The sequence below is a fragment of the Mytilus trossulus genome, chromosome 13 (genome assembly GCF_036588685.1).
Source record: "Mytilus trossulus isolate FHL-02 chromosome 13, PNRI_Mtr1.1.1.hap1, whole genome shotgun sequence".
In the NCBI taxonomy this organism is placed as follows: domain Eukaryota; kingdom Metazoa; phylum Mollusca; class Bivalvia; order Mytilida; family Mytilidae; genus Mytilus; species Mytilus trossulus.
This window is the reverse complement of record NC_086385.1, coordinates 51348475-51375263: the sequence shown is the minus strand read 5'-3', so window position 1 is coordinate 51375263 and position 26789 is coordinate 51348475. Positions and strand designations below refer to the sequence as shown.

The 26789-nt window shown below is 31.3% G+C and overlaps 1 protein-coding gene and 1 long non-coding RNA gene across 3 annotated transcripts; both read right to left on the bottom strand.

The window, feature by feature from the left end:
• Positions 1–3360: 3360 nt before the first annotated feature.
• On the bottom strand, positions 3361–26786 carry LOC134694843 (uncharacterized). Of its 2 annotated transcripts, none has more exons than XR_010102624.1 (3): positions 26685–26786; positions 6440–6561; positions 3361–4670 (listed from the first exon to the last, which is right to left on the bottom strand). It is a non-coding gene; the product is annotated as an uncharacterized LOC134694843 (long non-coding RNA). The 2 variants fall into 2 exon arrangements; XR_010102625.1 differs by having other exon boundaries at positions 26662–26751.
• Positions 9136–11875, bottom strand: LOC134695266 (DIS3-like exonuclease 2). The gene is made up of 4 exons (XM_063556485.1): positions 11789–11875; positions 11167–11314; positions 10424–10511; positions 9136–9244 (listed from the first exon to the last, which is right to left on the bottom strand). Exons 1-4 carry the CDS (start codon positions 11873–11875, stop codon positions 9136–9138), a joined length of 432 nt encoding a protein of 143 aa, XP_063412555.1.
• Positions 26787–26789: the final 3 nt, after the last annotated feature.

Here is a 26789-nt window from a genome sequence, read left to right as displayed (position 1 = left end):
CTCTTTAGTTTTAACACATTATCTTTCTCCTAACGTGTGTGTATCTCAACTGTGCCATGTGTATTGAGATAGTATTTCTAATGATTGTCAAAAATGAACTTAGATTATCTATTTCAACTTCCTATAATTGTACTGATATGTGTTAATGTGATTACACTGAGTGCATTTTATAAATCAGAAAATCAGCACAACATATTGGATTATTCTCTTCTCCTAAATGAGCAAAATACTTACGTTGAACAGGTTGTTGCGTCATACGATTCGGTGCTTCGAACTGTCCTCGACAAGCATGCTCCAGAACAATCAAAAGTTATCACTCAGCGACCAAACACCGAGTGGTACACTGATGATTTGCGATTTGCTCAGCGTGAACGCCGCAAAGCTGAGCGGCAAATGCGGAAAACAAAACTCGAAGTACATAAACAAAGGAGAAGGTATAATAAGGGACGTTTTTGGCCCCCTTTCCAAAGAAGCCTTTATTCGTACCGTTGCTAGCCTTAGTATAGAAACTTAGAAAAAAAATGATTTTTTTTATGTTCCGGTAAAAAAAAGGTTGCCTAGCAACCGTTTTCCTTATATAATAGAATAAGCAGATATGAATTAAAGTATCTGTACAAATAACCATATTTCCAGATAAGATCGTTGGTTTGAGAATAACTTGAAGTTACAAATGTATAGTCACTTCAATTTGAGTTTGTAAGATGCTTAGCAACAACCTAACAACAGAAATATTCCCTAGCAACGGTTAAAAAAAGGTGATTTTTGTCCTTTTAAGAATGAATCTAGCATTGTTTGTGTTCATATACTGGTGTTACATTATAATACAATGTGTGTAATACTTATCTTTGTTTACTAGGTAAAGATTGAGCCTAGCAACACCAATGTTGCTTAGCAACAGCATAAAAACTTAAATTAAAGCTAACTGCAAATGAAGTAGTCATTTTATTGTACTAATAAAAATAAATACGAAAACAGAATGCATGTTCAAGAATTACAATATGTAAGAAATAAAATGTCAGCTTAATTGTAGATCTATTGTATAAATGCTTGACAACAACGTAGCAACATAAATGGTGCATAGCAACGGTTAGCAATTTATAAGATACTAGTATGTTACAGAGTTTTTAGTCACTCTCTTAACATATAACTGCGTAAAAGTTCATTAGAAGAACTTTTCATAAGGCCATTTCTCTCACAAGAACAGTTTTTTGCCTAGCAACAGATTTTACTGAATACCACAAAATATCATTTATTGGTGAACTGTCTCTTTGAACTGGTTTTGAAATATTTAAAATGCTGTAGGTGGGTCAAACGCTTAAAATTATCAAGATGCATATTTAGTATGTGTTGTGTTACAGTAATAGCTTCAATCAAGTAATTGCCATGATCTCTGGAAACCACTGAGGACTTTATTAGGCAATATTAAAATCTTGAGTAATGGCTTTCGTTTGCTTTTTGTAGTTATAGTTATCAACATCATGTATATATTTAATAGCATTTCCTTAGCAACAACAGCAAGTCAGAAGGGAAAGTGTTTTTACAAACATATTAAGATACTTTTCAAAAGTATTATTATTCTAGTTTGTACCATCTTATATTCTTAACTTTAAAATCAAAAGAATTATTTTCCATTGCTCCAGACAGGTAAGGTTTTCGACTTATGTAAGACTTATGAATTCAGTGGGTATCATGGAAACACAACATATATTTAATACGTGACTATTACATAACAGCTTTCTTCTTTTTTTTTTAATGTTACTACATTTTAATTGAACAGTCTTTTCTTATACAAAGTACAAGAATCTCATATAAGTTAAATGTATATGAACAGCAATTTGTTTAATAGCCTATTTACTCCTTATCGTCTGAGATTTGGATATTCTAATTTTAAGTACACCGAAAATTATATGAAAATATTGTTTTAATACTAACGATAAAATTCACTAAAATGAATAAGTTATGACCATTTCATTATAGAAAAGTAATTTAACTACAATACAATGACTAAATCAGCATGATTTGGTAAATAATGAGAATAAGACATTAGCTAATTGTAAATGCTCATAAAATATGTGAATAAATATTTAAACATTTTCTTGAAAAACAGAATTTTAATTAAAGTTATGCCCTAAAATATAAGTGAAAAGTAGCTGTCACATAAACACAGTTTGTATTAGTTATTTTACTCCTCTGGCAAAGAATCACAGTCACTTTCATCAGAACTCGGTATGTGAGATGCATCTAAAACAGATGTTTTAAAGTCTCTCCTTGATCCAGACTGCTGTTCAAGTCTTTGATGACCCAGATACCATAGCACACTTGCAACATGTGCACAACAACCAACAACTCGTGCTCCCGATTTGCATGTACAATACCATCCTTCTATATCTCCTTCGTCACTGTAACTTATGAAGACAGTATGGGAAAGTTTGTTACTGTGCCTAGATTGTATTTTTATTTGAGCAGGTTTTCTTTGATTTTGCACACATACAGTTCAAATTTTCCGTCTTCGCCCTCGTGTTCTCTGACATAGTTAGGGGCCTGTTTAAGCTGATATACCCCCATGGTTATTTCGCGTAGTTTATCCATACTCAAAACTGGAAAATCTGCTAGTTCATCTAAAACATTTGATGCATCAACTAATTTGTAAATGGTACGTTTGGCCAATAAGCAAAGAACAAGGACAATGAAACTGCTATTTAAATGCAAGACGGATTATTACTCAAATAACATTTCTGAAGTTGGACATGATCAAAAGAAACTGCATAAGCTCACAAACGGTATGATGGGAAACACAAACGATGTGGTTTTGCCATCGCATCAGAGTGAATTTGAATTATCAAATAGATTCGGAATGGTTTTCCTTGGAAAAATCGAAACAATTAGGACTAACCTTTGCTTAGTGAATAAATCGTCTGCATATGAGAATGAAGAATTCAAATACGATTTACAATTTGAAAGGCCAACCACTCACCTTCTTTACACCTGCATCTGTACAAAAAGTACGTAAAATTATTTTGAAAGCTCCAACAAAATCATGCGAATTAGATCCACTTCCGAGAAATATATTAAAACCGTGTTTGAACAGTTTGGCTGCCGTCATCACCAAGATAGTGAACTTGTCACTCTAACAGTGTTGTGTGTCACCATCTTTCAAGGAGGCAGTTGTTCGACCACTCTTGAAAAAGACCGGTCTAGACAAAGAGGTATTGAAGAATTATGGACCCGTCTCGAATCTTCCGTTTGTATCTAAGGTAGTTGAAAAGAACAGACTCTATTTTAAAAGAGTAAAATCCATTTTATTCCTTTTTATAATCTTTTTCAATGTTTACTATAAATGAATGCAGATTTCATAAAGAAATACACAAATTTTACAATATTCCATGTTTTTATTCTAATATTTGATAAAACTTACATTAAATGTTCGGGAAATTTCCCAAAATATATGAAAGTATTGAAATATTTATGGTAAAAAAATGTATATGACAACTATTTATTCGGGAAATGTCCCGAACTCATTTTTAACATTAAATTTTAGGACATATATGTTGGCAAAGCGTTTAAAAAAAAAAATCTGAAACACATTTCGGAAAATATCCCGACAAAAATAAACTAAGTACAAAATGTTTAACACAGATGTCTGCAAATAATTTCGGGATTTATCCCGAAAAGTTCAATGTATATGCTCGATCTCATGACTAATAATTTCTTTTCACATTTTGGGAAGAATCCCAAAAATATAAACTAAGTACAAAATGTATAACACAGATGTCTGCAAATATTTTCGGGATTTATCCCGAAAATTCAATGTATATCCTAGATCTCATGACTAATAATTTCTTTTCACATTTCGGGAAAAATCCCGAAAATATAAATCTAATATCAGGCACACACTTTATTTATTTTGGTGCATAGATTTGTTTTACCCATTTCGGGAAAAATCCCGAAATAAAATCTACAAGCCAAAATTTTGCATTTTGATTTCTTCAACATATTGGGAAATATCCTGAAAAAACAAAATCTTTAAGATTTTTATACAACACAGAATTTTGATACATAAGAACGTTTTTATGCAAATTTGTTTCTAACATTTGTTAAAATAGTATGATTCATAAAAAATATGTCTCACTTACAAAAAAAGTATTTTAATTATATAACCATACTTTTCATTACAGTTTAGAAAAAAAGTATTTTCTAAGAAATATAAAGGTTGCTCTCTATTGCACCACATTTGCAGCATATTTGCTATATTTGACAAAGTGCATATAATAGGTTAGTCTGATTAGAATAACATGTTTTAAAAATTAGTTCTGAATTAAAAAGACTAAGATTGATGATAAGTATGGTATATAATAATGAATGTATATATGCAATTACTACAGTCTAGTTAACTAATATGCTCACATATAGAACTACAATCACAACAATGTTACTAAATAGTGGTTGCATTTACGGAGCTAAAAGGCATCAACAAGATTTACAGGATGTATACCTATACAAATAAGATGATATTGCATTATTACATTTATACCAAAAAAACAGTTTGAAAGATATCAGGAAGTCTGTGCAGTCCTTTAAACTATGTTTGTGAGTCTTTTTCTCTCGTTTATCTTCAAATCTGTGTCTTTTTAGACTCACACCAATTTGTCCTCCAAAGATTTCTATGTATCCTACAAAGAAAAGTCAATTCAAGTTCAATATTTTAAAGTCCTTCAGGCATATTATTCATGATTTTTTTTCCAGCATATTTTGTTCTGTCTTATAATCATGATAATAGATGAATTTGTTATGACATGTCTTTCATGGCTTACTGTATGTGATTTGTTTTGTTCAATAATTGAAGACTTACCGCACTAATGATATTTAAATTTTGTTTCTTATTATGGCGGTTGTTTCCTAAGCAATCATACAGAATCTTTTTTTTCTAATCTGGTGTTTTAATTTTTTGATGTATATATATATGTGTTACTTTACCGATTCTTCATGTTTTAACCTACAAACAAATGTGGCATTTATCGGCTCCGCCACCAAAAAAATCAAAATAAGATGTTTAACAAAAAATTAAATAGGGAATGTATCAATGAATCACCACAGATGATGCCCCTGCTTGTATATCATATAAAGTTATAAAAGGACATAACTGAAGAACGGTAAAAGTGACTCCACCAAAAACACTTAATCTGATTTAGTGGTAATAGGTATTGTGTACAAGTTCCATAAAATGTGATTAATGCAAACTTAATTTAGAGAACTGAAACAAAAATTCAGTAATTTTTCCATTTTCAAAGGCACATAACTCTAGAAAATTTAGTGGCAACCTTTAAAGTCAAACTTGAGTATTGTGTACAATATCATAGCATTTGGTTGAGGCAAGCTAAAGTTAGTGAATTGAAATGAAAATTACAGCAATCATTCAATTTGTGAAAGGTCATAGTTCTAGAACAGTTAAAGTTACCCCCTTAAAATTCAAACTTGATCTGTATTATGTGGTAACAAGCATTGTTTATAAGTTTCATTGCATTTAGTTGAGGCAGACTAAAGTTAGAGAACAGAAACTATCTTTTTTCATTTGTTAAGGGACATAACTGCAGAACAGTTAAGTGACGCCACCCCCTTAATTCATACTTGATCTGTATTTTGTGGTAATAAGCATTGCTGTATATTAGTTTCATAGCATTTGGTTTAGAGACTAACTGAGAAAATTGAAATAGTTTCAGCATTTTTGTTTGTTTATAAAGGGGCATAACTCTAAAACGGTTCAAGTACATGACACCACTCAAATTCAAACTTGATCTGTGTTTTTTGGTATAAGCATTATGTATCAGTATCATAACATTTGGTTGAGGCAAACTGAATTTAAAGAACAGTAACCAACTTTGGGAGGTATGGAAGGACGTACATACAGAAGGTCAAGGGTAAAATTACTGCGGGGGCATTAAAAGGTCGTCCTTAGCATGTCCCTTAATTGCACAAATGTAGTTATTCATGAACATCCCATCTTCCTATATCTATGGATGTTAATAAACAATTTGCCAGCTAATGTGTGATTGCAATACGTATATATATATATAAAATGCAACATTCAAATTGTCATATAAAAAAGAAGATGTTGTATAATAGCCAATGAGACAACTCTCCACAAGAACTAAAATGACACAGAAATAAACAACTACCAAGCCTGCTTTACTTATGATCGAAAGTTTGATGTTTTTTTCAATACAATGTAATAATACATAAACTAGATCCATAAAAGATCCATGAAAATGACGGCATGGTCAGTTTAACCAGTCAGGCAAATACAACTTACAATCATTTCATACACCAATATAGTGGCCTTATTGCTACATAAGTGTCTAAGAGACAGAGTATTTTATTTGTGAAACAGCACATTTTGTTAGAAATAACATTTTTTTGAACACTTACAAACTTTAAAACTTACCTTTCACATCTTCCCATTATAATTTAGATTAAAAAAGACCTTGAACTTCAAAGAGAACTGAATCAGAGACCTTTCTCTTCCTATTTGTCTAGGCTAACTGGATGTTCTATGGATATGTCAATCTGAAAAAAGAACAGAATGTCATAAAACTTCATCATTCATGCTGAAAATGTTTACTGTGGAATCATTATTATTCACGGGATACCAATTTTCTTAGTTTTCATTGAAACAGATGAACCATAATTTTAAATGTTAAACAAATTACAAATGTGCCATCAGGTTGTATACAGACTTTGACAAAACCAACCAGATGCTCCGCAGGGCGTAGCTTTATACGACCGCAGAGGTTGAACCCTGAACGGTTGGGGCAAGTATGGACACAACATTCAGGCTGGATTCCGCTCTAAATTTGGATTGTGATTAAATAGTTGACACAGCATAGGTTTCTGACACAGAATGAATGTATTCAAATGAACTTAAAATTTTTGTTTTCTCTTAGAGCAATTCACTATGCTGTTGAATAATAATCCTCTCAAAAAAAGGTTTGAAGAAATTTTCTTTTTATTTATGAAATTTCAAATGAGACCAGATGCTCCGCAGGGCGTAGCTTTATACGACCGCAGAGGTTGAACCCTGAACGGTTGGGGCAAGTATGGACACAACATTCAAGCTGGATTCCGCTCTAAATTTGGATTGTGATTAAATAGTTGACACAGCATAGGTTTCTGACACAGAATGAATGTATTCAAATGAACTTAAAATTTTTGTTTTATCTTAGAGCAATTCACTATGCTGTTGAATATTAATCCTCTCAAAAAAATGTTTGAAGAAATTTTCTTTTTATTTATGAAATTTCAAATGAGAAAAATTTAACCCAATTTTTTATTCACATCCCCCTTTCCCTTATTCCAAAACTAATTTCAATTAAAATATTCTAATGGAGTTTGCAACAATTACTACTCATTTAAATACATGATGTAAAAAAACTGCTTGTTATCACTGAATGGTAAAGATTATTTAAATTTATCAGTTGGTAGTAAAAAGTGAATATACATTGTATATTGTATATAACAAAGATTTAAGTTGATTCTAGACAAAGAAAGATAACTCCAATTAAAAAAAATTCTTGCAGATATTTCTTGCTTACTATACTGGACAAAGAAAGATAACTCTTAATTAAAAAAAAATTTGCTATTTCACAATATTGTGAAATTAGATATTTCTTGCCATTGCACAATACTGTGCAATTGAAAAGACTTGCTATTGCACAATACTTAATATAATAATTTTAGATCCTGATTTGGACCAACTTGAAAACTGGGCCCATAATCAAAAATCTAAGTACATGTTTAGATTCAGCATATCAAAGAGGCCCAAGAATTTAATTTTTGTTAAAATCAAACTTAGTTTAATTTTGGACCCTTTGCACTTTAATTTAGACCAATTTTAAAACTGGACCAAAAATTAAGAATCTACATACACAGTTAGATTTGGCATATCAAAGAACCCCAATTATTCAATTTTTGATGAAATCAAACAATGTTTAATTTTGGACCCCGATTTGGGCCAACTTGAAAACTGGGCCAATAATCAAAAATCTAAGTACATTTTTAGATTCAGCATATCAAAGAACCCCAAGGTTTCAATTTTTGTTAAAATCAAACTAAGTTTAATTTTGGACCCTTTGGACCTTAATGTAGACCAATTTGAAAACGGGACCAAAAATTAAGAATCTACATACACAGTTAGATTCGGCATATTAAAGAACCCCAATTATTCAATTTTGATGAAATCAAACAAAGTTTAATTTTGGACCCTTTGGGCCCCTTTTTCCTTAACTGTTGGGACCAAAACTTCTTAAATCAATACCAACCTTCCTTTTATAGTCATAAACCTGGTGTTTAAATTTCATAGATTTCTATTTACTTATACTAACGCTATGGTGCGAAAACCGAGAAAAATGCTTATTTGGGTCCCTTTTTGGCCCCTAATTCCTAAACTGTTGGGACCCAAACTCCCAAAATCAATACCAACCTTCCTTTTGTGGTCATAAACATTGTGTTTAAATTTCATTGATTTCTATTTACTTTAACTAAAGTTATTGTGCGAAAACCAAGAATAATGCTTATTTTGGCCCTTTTTTGGCCCCTAATTCCTAAACTGTTGAAAATAAAACTCCCAAAATCAATTCCAACCTTTATTTTGTGGTTATAAACCTTGTGTCAAAATTTCATAGATTTCTATTAACTTAAACTAAAGTTATAGTGCGAAAACCAAGAAAATGCTTATTTGGGCCCTTTTTGGCCCCTAATTCCTAAAATGTTGGGACCAAAACTCCCAAAATCAATACCAGCCTTCCTTTTATGGTCATAAACCTTGTGTTAAAATTTCATAGATTTCTATTCACTTTTACTAAAGTTAGAGTGCGAAAACTAAAAGTATTCGGACAACGACAACGACGACGCAGACGCCAACGTGATAGCAATATACGACGAAATTTTTTTCAAAATTTGCGGTCATATAAAAAATTAAAAAAACAATCTTAAAATAAGTTGGTTTACAGCATTAGAATGCTATAATATGTGTAAAAAATAATTTTAAATAAAATTAACCACTCTATGGTAGAATACCAAATTGATTTTTTTTATAGGAAATTGATCTTTTTGTATGGTGCTATAAGTCCAGTATATGATGGCTTAACACACCTCCTCTGTAAATTCTGAGTAATCCACATCATTTTCTATCAGGATTCCCTCTGTTTCTGGTTCTATTTCTCCTGCTTCTCCTAAACTCCTCATTAATTCTCTGTAAACATAAATGCCAAATTAGTGGTCTGTAATAATGTTAGTTAATAATCTCAGAAACAAACAAAAGGTGTGTTTACGTCAATAAAACAGTATTATTTTTAACCTCATCTTTTTTATTTTAACTTGACTAACATAATTCAAATATGATGATCAAGTTAAAACAGGTTGAGTATCTGGAGAATTAATCTAACCCTGCAATAAGTTAATATGGTTAATTAACATTATCCCCAGCCCCAGTTGTCAGTGTAGTCCTCTTCTATATATCTGAAAAATTTTGTCTTATAATAAATTCAGTGCTGATTTCTGGTTTTTGATTGATTGTTCGATGCTTAATGTCAAGTGGCAAATATTTAATATTTCATGCATGTTCAGGACAATTTCATGATTTGACTTAATTGCTGAACTTAGCTGTTATCTGTCTATCCATCTTTTCTGTATCATCACAAAAACATAAAATAACAAGAACAATAAAGAATGTGTACACAGATGCCCCATCCGCACTATCATTTTCTATATACAATGGACTGTGAAAATGGGGGAAAAGCTCTAATTTGGCATCAAAATTAAAAAAGATCATATCATAGGGAACATATGTAATAAGTTTCAAGTTGATTGGACTTCAATTTCATCAAAAACTACCTTGACCAAAAACTTTAACCTGAAACTTGCACTATCATTTTCTATGTTCAGTGGACCGTGAAATTGGGGTCAAAAATCTAATTTAGCATCTAAATTAGGAAGATCATATCATAGGGAACATGTGTACTAAATTTCAAGTTGATTGGACTTCAACTTCATCAAAAACTACCTCAACCAAAAACTTTAACCTGAAACTTGCACTATCATTTTCTATGTTCAGTGGACCGTGAAATTCGGGTCAAAAATCTAAATTAGGAAGATCATATCATAGGGAACAAATTTCAAGTTGATTGGACTTCAACTTCATCAAAAACTACCTCAACCAAAAACTTTAACCTGAAGCGGGACTAATGGACGAATGAACAGACAGAGCCAGACGGACGAACGAACCCACAGACAAGAAAACATAATGCCCATAAATGGGGAATAAAAATAATCGAAAGAAAGTTAATACAACTGTCACAACTGTAGTGACTAGCAGAAATAAAACTGCAGGGACAAAGGAAGTAAAAATTGTTCAGAATGAATTTAGTCTTACCCGTGAGAATACATTGAGTCTTCCTTCCATTCAGTTATTCTACATATAAACAGAGTGTTGGCATGATCTTCTGGTCGTACGGTGAAATCTGATAAAAAGAAAATTATGTATACAGAAATCTTACATCATTACTCTCCTGACTATACAAAGTAATAACAGTTTTCTAATTTAACAGTCATTTTATCAATGACTGACAGACTTCGAACATTTTTTGTCATTTGCCAAAATTAATTTCCAGTAACTAATTATAAATATTAACATTTTTTCAAGAAATTGAGAATGGAAATGGGGAATGAGACAACTACTTGAAACACGCAAGTACAAGTGCAAATAGTCACAACACTTAATTAGATCATCCAAGAAAATAGTTTTTTTCTATTTATCATCATCATCATCATATGTGAAAGAAAGGATGTTCAACTTCATTTGTGTTGACAATTGATTTTGTTCAATCATTTAAATGTAAATAAATTTTTAACTGTGAGGTTATATCATGTTTATATTCTAGATTGACTTGAAAGAAGGTAAGTAAACTTGAAGTTCAATCAATACAGAGGCGGCAAGAAGGGATGTCATCATAAATTCCTGATATTAAACATTCTTTCCCAGATTCCAAAAAAAAAATTATCATTAATTCCCAAGTCAATGATCTACAACGAGTTTTTTAACAACTTTAGATAACATATATGGTTCAGTTGTTTTTCTAAGAATAATGAGACCATTTATATGTAATCTTTTCTTACCTTTTGGACAATTTTCCATGGGTATCATAATTCTAGGTAACCTGTGGTCCAGTGGTTTAAACAAGGCTGTATCTGGATTTCTGTCAGGCATTAAATGAATATGTCCAGTACTGGCTCTAGAATGCTTAGGTTCAATGATTGACACAACCTTTGAAAACATTAATGACAAAATTTATTATCCAAATATTATTTTTGGATTAATTTTTCATGGGGACTGTTTTATTTTTTCATTTTTGTGGATATTAGATATCCATATTTTGCTAGAGTCTGCATACAAGCCAATAGAAAATTTGTACTTTGTTAAACATTTAATTTCTTGGTCACCTTTAAGGTGGTAAATGGGTGTCTTTCTCCATCTTGGATTGTAAAAAGCAGAGAATCAAAGGTCCATATTTTCTATCAAGCTAGCAAAATTTGATGCAGGAATGCAGATGTTTAATGCGAATTTTCATTTACAGTGACTTGACTGTTAGTGTTGCTATCCACCAATTGCAACTCATTCAAAATTTTGACCCAATTGCAATTTGTTTTATTAAACCAAATTGTTCAACTGGTCAAAATATTGAACAAATTGTTCTGTCAAAATGTGAAAGTGCAAGGTGATAAAACAACACATACTTACAATCCTATAAGACTTTAACTCCACTTTAATGATGTTGTGAAAATTTGAGTCTATCAGTTTGTATAGGTATATTATAGTCATTACCATGCTTAAGGTGGCTCACCCCAATAGTGACCCCCGGTAGATTTTTTTTATTTTCACTTATTTTGTAGATTTTTTTATGCTGAATCCAAAAATCCAAAGAAAAAAGGGGGTCACCAGGCTCGTTTTCCCCTCAAATTGAAGTGAAATATGCGATTTTGACCCTTTTTCCAAACATGTCCACCCTTACAACAATAACGGTTACATCAAATTCAAAGAGTTTTAAAACCAAGTCAGTATGATTTTTATGTGAAACCAGATGCTCCGCAGGGCGTAGCTTTATACGACCGCAGAGGTTGAACCCTGAACGTTTGGGGCAAGTATGGACACAACATTCAGGCTGGATTCCGCTCTAAATTTGGATTGTGATTAAATAGTTGACACAGCATAGGTTTCTGACACAGAATGAATGTATTCAAATGAACTTAAAATTTTTGTTTTCTCTTAGAGCAATTCACTATGCTGTTGAATATTAATCCTCTCAAAAAATGTTTGAAGAAATTTTCTTTTTATTTATGAAATTTCAAATGAGAAAAATTGAACCCAATTTTTAAATCACATCCCCCTTTCCCTTATTCCAAAACTAATTTCAATTAAAATATTCTAATGGAGTTTGCAACAATTACTACTCATTTAAATATATCATAAAATATTAAGATGTAAAAAAACTGCTTGTTATCAATGAATGGTAAAGATTATTTAAATTTATCAGTTGGTAGTAAAAAGTGAATATACATTGTATATTGTATATAACAAAGATTTAAGTTGATTCTGGACAAAGAAAGATAACTCCAATTAAAAAAAATCTTGCAGATATTTCTTGCTTACTATACTGGACAAAGAAAGATAACTCTTAATTAAAAAAAAATTTGCTATTTCACAATATTGTGAAATTAGATATTTCTTGCCATTGCACAATACTGTGCAATTGAAAAGACTTGCTATTGCACAATACTTAATATAATAATTTTAGATCCTGATTTGGACCAACTTGAAAACTGGGCCCATAATCAAAAATCTAAGTACATGTTTAGATTCAGCATATCAAAGAGGACCAAGAATTTAATTTTTGTTAAAATCAAACTTAGTTTAATTTTGGACCCTTTGCACTTTAATTTAGACCAATATAAAACTGGACCAAAAATTAAGAATCTACATACACAGTTAGATTTGGCATATCAAAGAACCCCAATTATTCAATTTTTGATGAAATCAAACAATGTTTAATTTTGGACCTCGATTTGGGCCAACTTGAAAACTGGGCCAATAATCAAAAATCTAAGTACATTTTTAGATTCAGCATATCAAAGAACCCCAAGGATTCAATTTTTGTTAAAATCAAACTAAGTTTAATTTTGGACCCTTTGGACCTTAATGTAGACCAATTTGAAAACGGGACCAAAAATTAAGAATATACATACACAGTTAGATTCGGCATATTAAAGAACCCCAATTATTCAATTTTGATGAAATCAAAAAAAGTTTAATTTTTGGACCCTTTGGGCCCCTTTTTAACTGTTGGGACCAAAACTCCCAAAATCAATACCAACCTTCCTTTTTATAGTCATAAACCTTGTGTTTAAATTTCATAGATTTCTACTTACTTATACTAACGCTATGGTGCGAAAACCAAGAAAAATGCTTATTTGGGTCCCTTTTTGGCCCCTAATTCCTAAACTGTTGGGACCGAAACTCCCAAAATCAATACCAACCTTCCTTTTGTGGTCATAAACATTGTGTTTAAATTTCATTGATTTCTATTTACTTTAACTAAAGTTATTGTGTGAAAACCAAGAATAATGCTTATTTGGGCCCTTTTTTGGCCCCTAATTCCTAAACTATTGATACCAAAACTCCCAAAATCAATCCCAACCTTTCTTTTGTGGTCATAAACCTTGTGTCAAAATTTCATAGATTTCTATTAACTTAAACTAAAGTTATAGTGCGAAAACCAAGAAAATGCTTATTTGGGCCCTTTTTGGCCCCTAATTCCTAAAATGTTGGGACCAAAACTCCCAAAATCAATACCAGCCTTCCTTTTATGGTCATAAACCTTGTGTTAAAATTTCATAGATTTCTATTCACTTTTACTAAAGTTAGAGTGCGAAAACTAAAAGTATTCGGACGACGACGACGACGACGACGACGACAGACGACGACGACGACGACGACGACGACGACGACGCCAACGTGATAGCAATATACGACGAAATTTTTTTCAAAATTTGCGGTCGTATAAAAAATTGAACCCAATTTTTAAATCACATCCCCCTTTCCCTTATTCCAAAACTAATTTCAATTAAAATATTCTAATGGAGTTTGCAACAATTACTACTCATTTAAATACATCATAAAATATTAAGATGTAAAAAAACTGCTTGTTATCAATGAATGGTAAAGATTATTTAAATTTATCAGTTGGTAGTAAAAAGTGAATATTATACATTGTATATTGTATATAACAAAGATTTAAGTTGATTCTGGACAAAGAAAGATAACTCCAATTAAAAAAAAATCTTGCAGATATTTCTTGCTTACTATACTGGACAAAGAAAGATAACTCTTAATTAAAAAAAAAATTGCTATTTCACAATATTAGGAAATTAGATATTTCTTGCCATTGCACAATACTGTGCAATTGAAAAGACTTGCTATTGCACAATACTTAATATAATAATTTTAGATCCTGATTTGGACCAACTTGAAAACTGGGCCCATAATCAAAAATCTAAGTACATGTTTAGATTCAGCATATCAAAGAGGCCCAAGAATTTAATTTTTGTTAAAATCAAACTTAGTTTAATTTTGGACCCTTTGCACTTTAATTTAAACCAATTTTAAAACTGGACCAAAAATTAAGAATCTACATACACAGTTAGATTTGGCATATCAAAGAACCCCAATTATTCAATTTTTGATGAAATCAAACAATGTTTAATTTTGGACCTCGATTTGGGCCAACTTGAAAACTGGGCCAATAATCAAAAATCTAAGTACATTTTTAGATTCAGCATATCAAAGAACCCCAAGGTTTCAATTTTTGTTAAAATCTAACTAAGTTTAATTTTGGACCCTTTGGACCTTAATGTAGACCAATTTGAAAACGGGACCAAAAATTAAGAATCTACATACACAGTTAGATTCGGCATATTAAAGAACCCCAATTATTAAATTTTGATGAAATCAAACAAAGTTTAATTTTTGGACCCTTTGGGCCCCTTTTTAACTGTTGGGACCAAAACTCCCAAAATCAATACCAACCTTCCTTTTTATAGTCATAAACCTTGTGTTTAAATTTCATAGATTTCTACTTACTTATACTAACGCTATGGTGTGAAAACCAAGAAAAATGCTTATTTGGGTCCCTTTTTGGCCCCTAATTCCTAAACTGTTGGGACCGAAACTCCCAAAATCAATACCAACCTTCCTTTTGTGGTCATAAACATTGTGTTTAAATTTCATTGATTTCTATTTACTTTAACTAAAGTTATTGTGTGAAAACCAAGAATAATGCTTATTTGGGCCCTTTTTTGGCCCCTAATTCCTAAACTGTTGATACCAAAACTCCCAAAATCAATCCCAACCTTTCTTTTGTGGTCATAAACCTTGTGTCAAAATTTCATAGATTTCTATTAACTTAAACTAAAGTTATAGTGCGAAAACCAAGAAAATGCTTATTTGGGCCCTTTTTGGCCCCTAATTCCTAAAATCTTGGGACCAAAACTCCCAAAATCAATACCAGCCTTCCTTTTATGGTCATAAACCTTGTGTTAAAATTTCATAGATTTCTATTCACTTTTACTAAAGTTAGAGTGCGAAAACTAAAAGTATTCGGACGACGACGACGACGCCAACGTGATAGCAAAATACGACGAAATTTTTTTCAAAATTTGCGGTCGTATAAAAAACAAATATCCGTGAAAAATACAAAATCTCTTTAATCTACGAAAATTGATACCCACAAAAATAAATGAATCCACAGTATCATCTTTATAGTATTTTTTTTACACATGAACTGCTTGAAGGCACATCATTAAAATTGTGATTTGCACTAATGGATATAGATATTAGATTAATTTCTATGAAATTCTGTCTATGTAATTAGGATAGAGTTATGATTTTCAACTAAATAGGTGGATTTTGGATCTATTTCTATGAATTAATGTCTAGAAAAAGAACAAAGTTGAAAATAGATATAATATATCATTACAAGTAATCAATCGAATTCTTAAGCAGAAAACTTCAAACAGTATTCAGCAAATACTGGAATCGTATATCAAAATAGATTCTTCAAATGTTAGTAAAAATTTACTAATTTTATGAAAATTATTATAAAAATTGACTTTAGAAGACAATAACTTTTAAGGTCTTACTTTGCTGTACACTATTGCTGTTTACAGTTTATCTTTATCTATATTAATATTCAAAATAATAACAAAAAACGGCACAATTTCCTTAAAATGACAAATTTAGGGACAGCAAACCTAATAACCGGTTGTCCAGCAATCTGAAAATTTCAGGGCAGATAGATTTTGACCTGATAAACAATTTACCCCCCCCCCCCCCCCCCCCCTGTCAGATTTGCTCTAAATGCTTTGGTTTTTTTTGTTACAAGCCAAAAACTGCATTTTACCCCTATGTTTTATTTTTAGCCATGGCGGCCATCTTGGTTGGATGGCTGGGTCTTTCAGACACATTTTTTTAAACTAGATACCCCAAAGATTATTGTGGCCAAGTTTGGCTTAATTTGGCCCAGTAGTTTCATCAGCGAAGATTTTTGTAAAAGATAACTAAGATTTAGGAAAAATGGTTAAAAATTGACTTTAAAGGACAATAACTCCTAAAGGGGTCAACTGACCATTTCAGGAATCAGTCATGTTGGCTTATTTGTAAATCTTACTGTGCTGAACATTTATTGCTGTTTACAGTTTCTCTCTATCTACAATAATATTCAAGATAATAACCAAAAACAGCAAAATTTCCTTAAAATTACCAATTCAGGGGCAGCATTCCAAGAACAGGTTGTCTGATTCATCTGAAAATTTCAGGGCAGATAGATCTTGACCTGATAAACAATTTTACTTCATGTCAGATTTGCTTTAAATGCTTTGGGTTTTGAGTTATAAGCCAAAAACTGCATTTTACCCCTATGTTCTATTTTTAGCCGTGGGGGCCATCTTGGTTGGTTGGCTGGGTCACGCCACACATATTTGAAACTGGATACTTCAATGATGATTGTGGTCAAGTTTGGTTTAATTTGGCCCAGTAGTTTCAGAGAAGAAGATTTTTGTAAAAGCTAAGGACGACAGACGACGCCGCCGCCGGACGGCAAATGATGAGAAAAGCTCACTTGGCCCTAAGGGCCAGGTGAGCTCAAAATAAATGTCTTTCTATCTATCGTGATCATTACAGACATTTTTTGGGAAAATAATTTCTAAAGGACAAAAAATGCTATAAACACTGATAAAGGATCAATTAACTATTTTGGTCATAATGTAAGCTTATTCGCAGATCTTTAACTTAGCTGAACATAAATAAAGTGTCTCTACATCTATCATATTTTCTGCATGAAACTTGAAAATCTGCAAAAATTTTGTCTTTCAAGGGCAATAACTCATATAAGGATCCACACTACTGTTATGCTGTTTTAAATTTATCTTTAAGATATCTATAATTGTTTTCAATATGACAATCATTGTTAACAAAAACATATTATATATATATAGCATGTAAAATTTGTGGGAACTTGCTTTTTCAGGGGCAATAACTTCAAATAGCCAAGGGTTGTCAAGATTAGTCTTAATTTTTAAGGCAGATTAATCTTGAAATATTAAATATAAAAAAGAAGATGTGGTATGATTGCCAATGAGACAACTATCCACAAAAGACCAAAATGACACAAACATTAACAACTATAGGTCACCGTACGGCCTTCAACAATGAGCAAAGCCCATACCGCATAGTCAGCTATAAAAGGCCCCGATAAGAGTTTGTTTACCAAACTATGCAGTGTTTCTTAATTAAAGGACAAGATAACAAGAGGCTCTCAAGAGCCTGAATCGCTTACCTGTATTTTAGAGGAAAAGATTTTTAAATGTTATAGCAAACTTGATCAACACATTGTGCATGTTGTGTAAAATTGACTTAAAAGGGCAAGAACTTGTTAAGAGGTCAATTAACAATTTTGGTCACATAAACTTTTTTGTAGATCTTACTTTGGGGAACATTATTGCTGCTTTATTTATTTTGTAACAGTTTATATCTATCTATAATAATAACAAAAAACAAGATACCCTAAGGAACATTTAGTTAAAGTTTGAAGGTATTCATGGTATTTGGCCCAGTAGTTTCAGAGGAGAAGATTTTTAAAATAGTTTACGATGTGATGGCGTAAGATCACATAGGGCCTTTCGGGCCGCCATGAGCTAACCAAATGCTCCGCAGGGCGCAGCTTTATATGACTGCAGAGGTCCAACCCTGAACAGTTGGGGCAAGTATGGACACAACATTTAGGCTTGATACAGCTCTGAATTTGCATTGTGATTAAATAGTTGACACAACATAGGTTTCTGATACAGAATGAATGTGGTCTATAAGAACTTAAACATAAAAACTTAAAAAATTTAAATTGGACATTTACCAATTATGGTCCAATATCATGAATATCAAAAATCTAAATACATGGTTAGATTCAGCATATCATATATAGAACCCCAAGCATTCAATTTTTGATGAAATCAAATAATGTTCAATTTTAGAACCTTTAGACCTCAATGTGGACCAATTTGATAACTGGGCTCAAATATTAAAAATCTAATACATGGCTATTGCGAAATATTGTGCAATTAGATATTTCCTGCTATTGCACAATACTGTGCAATTGAAGATTTCTTGCTATTGCACAATACTGTGTAATTGAAGAATTCTTGCTATTGTGCAATACTGTACAATCAAAAATTTCTTGCTATTGCAAAATACTGTGCAATTGAAGATTAATTTCTTGCTATTGCACAATACTTAATATAATAATTTTGGACCCCGATTTGGACCAACTTAAAAACTGCAGGGCCCATAATAAAAAATCTAAGTACATGTTTAGATTCAACAGACCAAAGAACCCCAAGAATTCAATTTTTGTTAAGATCAAGCAAAGTTTGATTTTGGATCTTTTGGACCTTAATGTAGACCAATTTGAAAACAGGACCAAAATTTAAGAATCTGAATACACGGTTAGAGTTGGCATATCAAAGAACCCCAATAATTCATGTTTTGATGAAATCAAACAAAGTTTGATTTTGGACCCTTTTGGCCCCTAATTCGGTGGGACCAAGACTCCCAAAATCAACCCAAAACCTTCCATTTGTGGTCATTAACCTTGTGTTAAAATTTCATAGACTTCTATTAACTTATACTATTGATTGATTCATTGTTGGTTGCTTAACGTCCAGTGGCAAATATTTCATGCATATTCAGGACGAGAACAAGTTCACAATAAATACAATAGGTAGGTTGATACAATAGAGACCACCTGGGATGATGGTTGGAGAAATTTAGACTGCCACCGGTAAAGGAGGGTATATTGGATAGGGACAGAAATTAATTTCAAGGGATGGCAAAAGCTCACATGGCTCTAAGGTCAGCTGAGCTAAATAGAAAATAAAACTTTTGACAAACAGAAAAAAAACAAGTTATTTAAACAAGTTACATTTGAAATTACCTAATCCTATATAAGATATATATGTTGAAAACAAGGCTATTTTAAATATTATTTTAATAGTCTTATATAGGCATGATAGGTAACTTTTCTAAATATTATTTTTATAGGTGTCCATGAATAATGCAGATTTTACTAGCTTTAACAAGTTTTCACAGTCATTTGGTTATTTTCCCCATGAAATGTAACACTAATTAACTTACTGATGCACTTATCCCTTATCTTTCATTAGGATGCTTCTGGGTTAAAGATTGGTCTCTAGGGACTATAAAATTATCATTTTCCTCCTAAAACTTGAAGATAGACTGATATAAATAGAAACATACTTGTGAATCAATTAAGATTTCAAGTTATTTATAACTGCTAACCCAAATCAACTACATGTGTTCCTTCAATAAGTGTTATTATTATTTTTTTCAGAAATATATAAAATAACTTATTCAAGTAATATTTTTGTCATGATTTTTAACTTAAACCTTTATCTCCATACTCTTCTTAAATTTATCTAATAAAATCTTTATTTCATGATATAAAATGATTAAAAAACTCATTCAAACTACATTTAATCTATGATTCTTTTAGAATTTAAAAGAACTCTATTAAGTAATTTTATCATTTTTAAAAACAAAAATTACTTATATATTTTTAAGTAACTTGAAAAAAAATTACTTGTTTAAGTAACGCCCCTGACTGTCTGTAATTTTTTGATTTGAGGTTTTAAATTTTGTATTTTATGTATGAATCATGTCTTTCTCAGTTTTTCTCAGTTTTTCTTTTTTATTGGAGAGTTACTAGTCTTTTGCAGACAAACTCCTGTCTGACCTAAACACAATTATCAGAGTATTTGTCATGTATGAGTTTATATGGCTTGATTTATTAAGGTCTAGATAGGGGTTCTGTATACATGTATCTTTATTCTTCAAATTATTTTTTTAAATCTGTATTTTTTATATTTCATTTCAGCACCTTGTTATTCTGTAATATTTAAATTTTGGATGTAACGCGTCTTTTGATAGGCTAACATTATTTTGTTATCAGCCCATAAGACATAGTTCAGTCATGTGACTGAGATTTCTTCAACGTTTTTTAATGGATTTCTATCGTTTAAAATGGAATTTAGAATTAAATTATAAGAAATGACTGTAATATTTTTTCTGTCTATTCGAAATAATTAACATAAAAGAAGTGGTGCACACTGCAAAATAACCCGCTACGCGCGTTATTCAGTGTGCACCAAATTTTTTATGTTATTTCTTCATAGACAGAAAAAATTTACAGTCATTCCTTAAATATTTATTAAGTTTTAGTTTTCCTTCTTTTCCTTTTTTTTCCCCCCTTTATTCTGTACATTTTGCCTCTAATTCCCTATTTTGTAAACCCCATCTAAACTCTCATCCAAGTCAAATATACTTTCAAATGGCATACAATGGCATACTTGTACAACATTCTTAAATTTTATATTGTAGGCAATAATTATCAACTGGTGAAATTCAGAAACTAATTCTGAATACTTTGCATTTAAATCAATAACAATAATGTGTCCTTAGAGAACAGATGACTCACTAGCACTATCATTTTTGTATGTTAAGTGGACCATGAAATTGTGGGCAAAAAACTAATTGGATAATAAAATAAGAAAGATCATATCATAGGGAACAATAATTATTGTCCTAGTTTCAAGTTTATTGGACTTCAACTTCACCAAAAACTTAAACTTGAAGCCAGACAGACAGATAGGAACAGACGCATACTCATGACTCATCAAAAAGCATAATGCCCAAAGGTATGACATAATATCCTTAGGTGACAGATTATTAAATTTATCACTAATGCTTTAATATATATCAATATAAATATTTTTTAATTGATATATCTATCATAGAATTTCTTAGAATTATAAAACATACTTAATTTCTGTATGTCTGTGGCGGATCAAGATTTTTTTTAAAAAGGACCCGCTCAAAAAATCACTAATGATTTGATCCCTTAATAAATTAAAACAAAATTTTATCAAAAGGGGTGCCCGGGCCCATTAGCCCCACCCCCCTTAATCCTCCTCAAAATATAACTTTAAGGAGACCATACACAATACAAACAAATAAACAATTATTGGCATTAAGTATGAAATTATTACTTACAATAAATTTTTCAAAATTCTATCCCTGTATGCATGTCATTGTGCACATATACAATACTGTGTATTCTAATCCTTCTCTAATTATTTCACTTTTATTTACATTAATAGATCTATTCCCATTATACTTAATTAAGTTCATTGAATGTGGTTGAGAGTATATATATATATGTATAACATTTACTTGTGTTTTTATATTTAAGTATGTACAATACACCCAACATGTACAACTACAAGTAAATGTGACCTGTTTTTATCCAAAGATTTTAGGAAGACATTAAATGAATTTCTCTTTTATCTCATTGGTTACTATATGGATTTATATTGATGTCATGACCTCATTACTGGACATCATAAAATGTGAAGAGCAACATAAATTTATGTTGAAAATCACACATAGTTGTGCTACTCTTTAGTCTCTTACAACTCTTCAATTTATTACAATATTGTTTTGTGGTAATTTTGTGAAGAACCATGCAGTGGAAGTAAACAGTACAAAGAAGAAAATGGCAAGTTAATTAATTTCACTTTGAAGTTTAGGTACAGTAATATAAAATTAAAAGATAATGTCAACAATTCTCTATGAAATATTTCTTTAAAAGTTCAACAACAGTGGGTTTGAAGTTTAACAGTAACTCATCATTCCCTAATTAATGCATATTATGACTATATATATATATATATATATAAATGTAATCCTGTTTTGAAATAACTGATTCAGGATAGTTTGAAGTGAATATTTTGACATATATATATACAATACAATACATGTACATGTATTTACAAATATTAATTGAAAACTACGTTCAAACCTACGATTGTTTTGGATAAAAACTGCAATTTTGACATGCATGCAATGTGAAACAAATTTCGTTGTAGAAGGGTCTAAATACAGCACAAACAACATTTTCCAAAAGACCCAAAAAGTGAAAAAGTATATTTTAACAAAACCCATTTAACTTACAGATCGTACAAATATATATCCCATGTTCATGCCTTCCCGTACGAAATTATAAGGCGTATTACGCCTGGAAATAAGGCGTAAACCAGGCGTAAGTGGTAGTTACGTGTCTAGATCCAAGCGTAAGGGAGCAGGAAACGTAAATTTGTAGTCCTGAAGGGCGTAGAAAAAAGAAGTTAACCTGGCGTAAATTGAAATAAGCAAGGCGTAAGTTTTCTTACGGGCGTAAATAGAAATAAGAAAGGCGTAAATTTTCTTACGGGCGTAAAACTGCTGGTATGGCATAAATAAAAATACCCATAATGCTTTGTGCAAAGGATCATGGGATTTTATTTCAAAATTTGGCTCTTTGATTTTAGTTTGCAAGAGTTGGACACATGGCAGCTTCATATATTCAGGGATAATTTGCTTGTTTTGTGATTTTTGGAAGAATCTGAAATTGAAAATACTGAATCAAATAAATTAATGAAAATTGTGAAATAAAAGGAAAGTAGTAATACATGGTAAATAATAATAATGTGAGTATAATTAAGTATTATGTTCTATCAGAAATTTTGAAATCCCAAAACCTTTATCCTTGGATAATTACATTAAAATCTTTTACTTTAAGTTAAACTGTAGTCTTATCATTTATATTTTTGTTCAAAAGACAATAATTTTCAAAAACAACTTAGTTAAAATGCTACTTTTATTTCAAGAAAAAATAATGGTCATATTTCTTATTTAGACTTAAACTTATTTGAGCCATTGTCTTCATGAAATGTATGTATTTCTATATTAGCTTCTTCAATGGTTAATATTTCAAGTTTTTTGTCAAAACAATAAGAAAGTACAGAAGTTAGAATCAACTACACAAAAGTACACAGCTAGGTTAATACACTGAAATAAAATAAGTGTAGTATTATGTAAGGATATTACGCCTGGTTAATTTATTGACCAGGCGTACTCATTTGCATATTAGGCCTATTTTTTTGGTGAACCAGGCGTACTCATTTAAATATTACGCCTAATTTTACGCCTGGTTTACGCCTCAGTTACGCCTAATTTACGCCTGGTTGACGCCTGGTTGACGCCTGGATATGCATTTTGTAAACACTGCAATGCCGCCAGGTTAAAGTATGATTTTTACGCCTGGTTTCCGTGTCATATACGGGCGTCACAGTTCGTACAGGTTATATATCATGTACTGTATTACAATGTTAAATAAAAACTGTGGAGAAAAGGTAACACAGGGACCTGGCCTACAAAAGCTTTTTTTTGTGAAGCCCAGGTGGTCAAGTGGTCTAGCGCCTCCGATAAACATGATAAAGTGCAGGGGCCAGTTTCCCGAAGCTGTCTTAGGACTTGGACATGTCTTAGGATGGTCTTACAACATATCTTAGTCCTAAGTGGGTTTCACACAGCGGTCCTAAATTAGGACATCTCTTTACATTGGTCATAAAGTTAAGACTACACGAGAGGTGTCTTATGATCATCGTCTTAGGATAGTTGTACGTTTATTTATACAACTTTTGATCCTCATTTTTATATCAATTTTGCAAATTTCCTAATATTATTTTTATTTCTCTTTTCCTTTTCCTGCTCAGTGTAACCTAAATATTTATAGGTTGACAGATCAAATATTACGATTTGTCAACATTGAACATTCAATCTATTGATATCAAGAATGCATGATTTTATCCGTTAACTTTTTTATAACCGATACAGTGTAAATTTAGAGGAGTTGTATATATACATGTGCAAACCTTCTCTTGATGATTTAAATTATCTTACAATATATATATGTGTATGTTTTTTAATAGATCTTTTTAATTTAATAAAAAAATAAATTGTATCGTAAATATATTGCTGATCAATGACGTCTGTTTAGTTTCTCTCAATCTTCGTGATCTTATTTAGCTCTTGATCCAAACACAAAAGAGTATTTTTTCTGATCATTTTTGCATTTTAAAGTTTCTCTCTATCTATTTTTATCTATTTTAGATTTCAAGATAATAGGCAAAATTCAATCGAAAAAAAAATGACCTTAAATGCCCCTCCTCTTTTGATTCCATCTTGTATACATATATATTATATTGTATTTCATGTATTTGGACCAGTAGTTTCAGATTACAAAAATTTACCAAAAAATTATTTAAATAGACTATAACTCCGGTCATGTTGATCTAATTGTAGATCTTACTTTGCTGAACCTTATTGCTGTTAAAAATTTATCTCTATCCATAATAATATTCAAGGTAATCAATGTTGTTTTAGTAAATCAGCTGATTATGTGCTTACCAGCTGCACATGGTCAATCAATTAAAAGCAATCAATTTCTTCAGTTTAAGTGACCACAAATAATTGCTCCCAATCAAGCATTAAATTTGTCTGACCCTAAAATGTTGTGGAACAGTATCATTATAAATCACAGCTTTATTCTGTTAAGCTCCTGTGCATTTAGCATGTCAGTTAATACATGATATAGAATTATGCTGGCTGAAATTGAAGTTATAATCAGAATAAACATAATGTTGGAAGAAAATATTTTAGAAGATGTAGGAACTTTTCTACAAAAACATCACAGACACTGGACAAAAACTATAAAAAAAATCCCTTGAAAACACATAGAGAAAATATATTAAAAATGTGTCAAAAGCTAGTGCAAAGAATAAATAAGGTAGCTTTGTTACTCTAATAATAGTTGTTTCCAGATTATTAGGGTTGGTGATATGATAATTTATTTTTCACTCCATTCATCTAATTTTCATAATTTTTATGTTTATATAGGTATATATATATAACAGATTTTGATACATTTTTGTCTAAAATTAACCCCTATGGTCGAAATACATAAAGGGGCCAGTTATTCCCAACTAGACTGTATGAGTATACTCATATATATATATTGGTCTGACCGTACACATATGGTCCCACCACACGAATATAGGTGTACGGTCCAAATACTCATATGGTCTGGAACATATTATACATTTATGAAGTTTTGGATAAAGATTGAGGTTTAACCCGGTTTTAGTAATAATAACATTATGTAACTTACTAAGACTATAATATAAAAAAATCAGGATGAAATTTGAAAAAGGCCAGGACAGGAGTTTGGAGAATTAAAATAGGGGATGAGACACTTTGCCGAAAAAAAAGGAAGGATGACTTTGAAGATCTATTTATATGTATGTAAAAAAGGTGTCCAACTAAAATGCGCCCAGGAGCGCCCGGGTGAAGAAAAAGCGCCCGGGGAAAAGAAAAAGTGCTGGGGGAAATGAAAAAGCTCCAGGAGAAGAAAATATAGCGCCCGGGGAACAGAAAAAGCGCCCGGGAAAATATATTGATATTTCATTGGCATGAGACAACTTTGTTAAGTTATGGACATTGTATTTTTTTAATTTTAGACAAGTAATTTGCAAATTCAGATAATAGACATTTGTAATAAAGCACCAAAACAAGTATGAATATTTCAATTTTAACAATAATAAGTATATGAATACTATTTCGAAAGACTGATAATAATAGATCACAGTTTATGCGGAAGATTTATAACATGTAAGACATCAAAAGACATGTTTTTCGTGCTCAGTATTTTTCAAATAAAATTCAAACACTTAAATTGGCAGAGATCGTCAAGAAATACTATTTTAAAAGCTGTAAACCAATTATATCATAAATGTGTATACTAAATCGGGAATATCAAGTAATACATAAAGTTAAGGTATACAAGAAGCAGGGGTGGATCCAGCCATTTTGAAAAGGGGGTTCCCAACCCAGGACATAAGGGGGGAGTTCCAACTATGTGTCCCCATTCAAATGCATTCATCGGCCAAAAATAAGGGTTTTTTTTCATGAAAGCACCCTTCCTTACCACAAACTTCACACTTAGAGACCAACCCTTATCCCCCTCCCCTCCCCTCCCCCGCCCCCCAAAAAAAAGAAAAAAAAAGACAAAACATAACACCTAGTCCCTCTTTAAACGTAAATAATGCTCTCACACTTGTTTTAACTAAATGTTTACCATATAGGACCATATATATTGAAATCATTTCAACAACACTCAACAGGATACTCAAGTTTTCATTCTGATTTATAGCTAGAACTGCATCTTCAAGTTCAAGGTCTT

Bases quoted from the DNA above. Each gene is read 5' to 3' on its own strand.
- LOC134695266 (XM_063556485.1), bottom strand. From the start codon at position 11,875: ATGGTAATGACTATAATATACCTATACAAACTGATAGACTCAAATTTT. The intron at 11,315-11,788 runs GTAAGTATGTGT...ATGTTTTCAAAG, and splicing joins AGTTAAAGTCTTATAGGATT to GTTGTGTCAATCATTGAACC. The intron at 9,245-10,423 runs GTAAGACTAAAT...TTATGTTTACAG, and splicing joins GACTCAATGTATTCTCACGG to AGAATTAATGAGGAGTTTAG.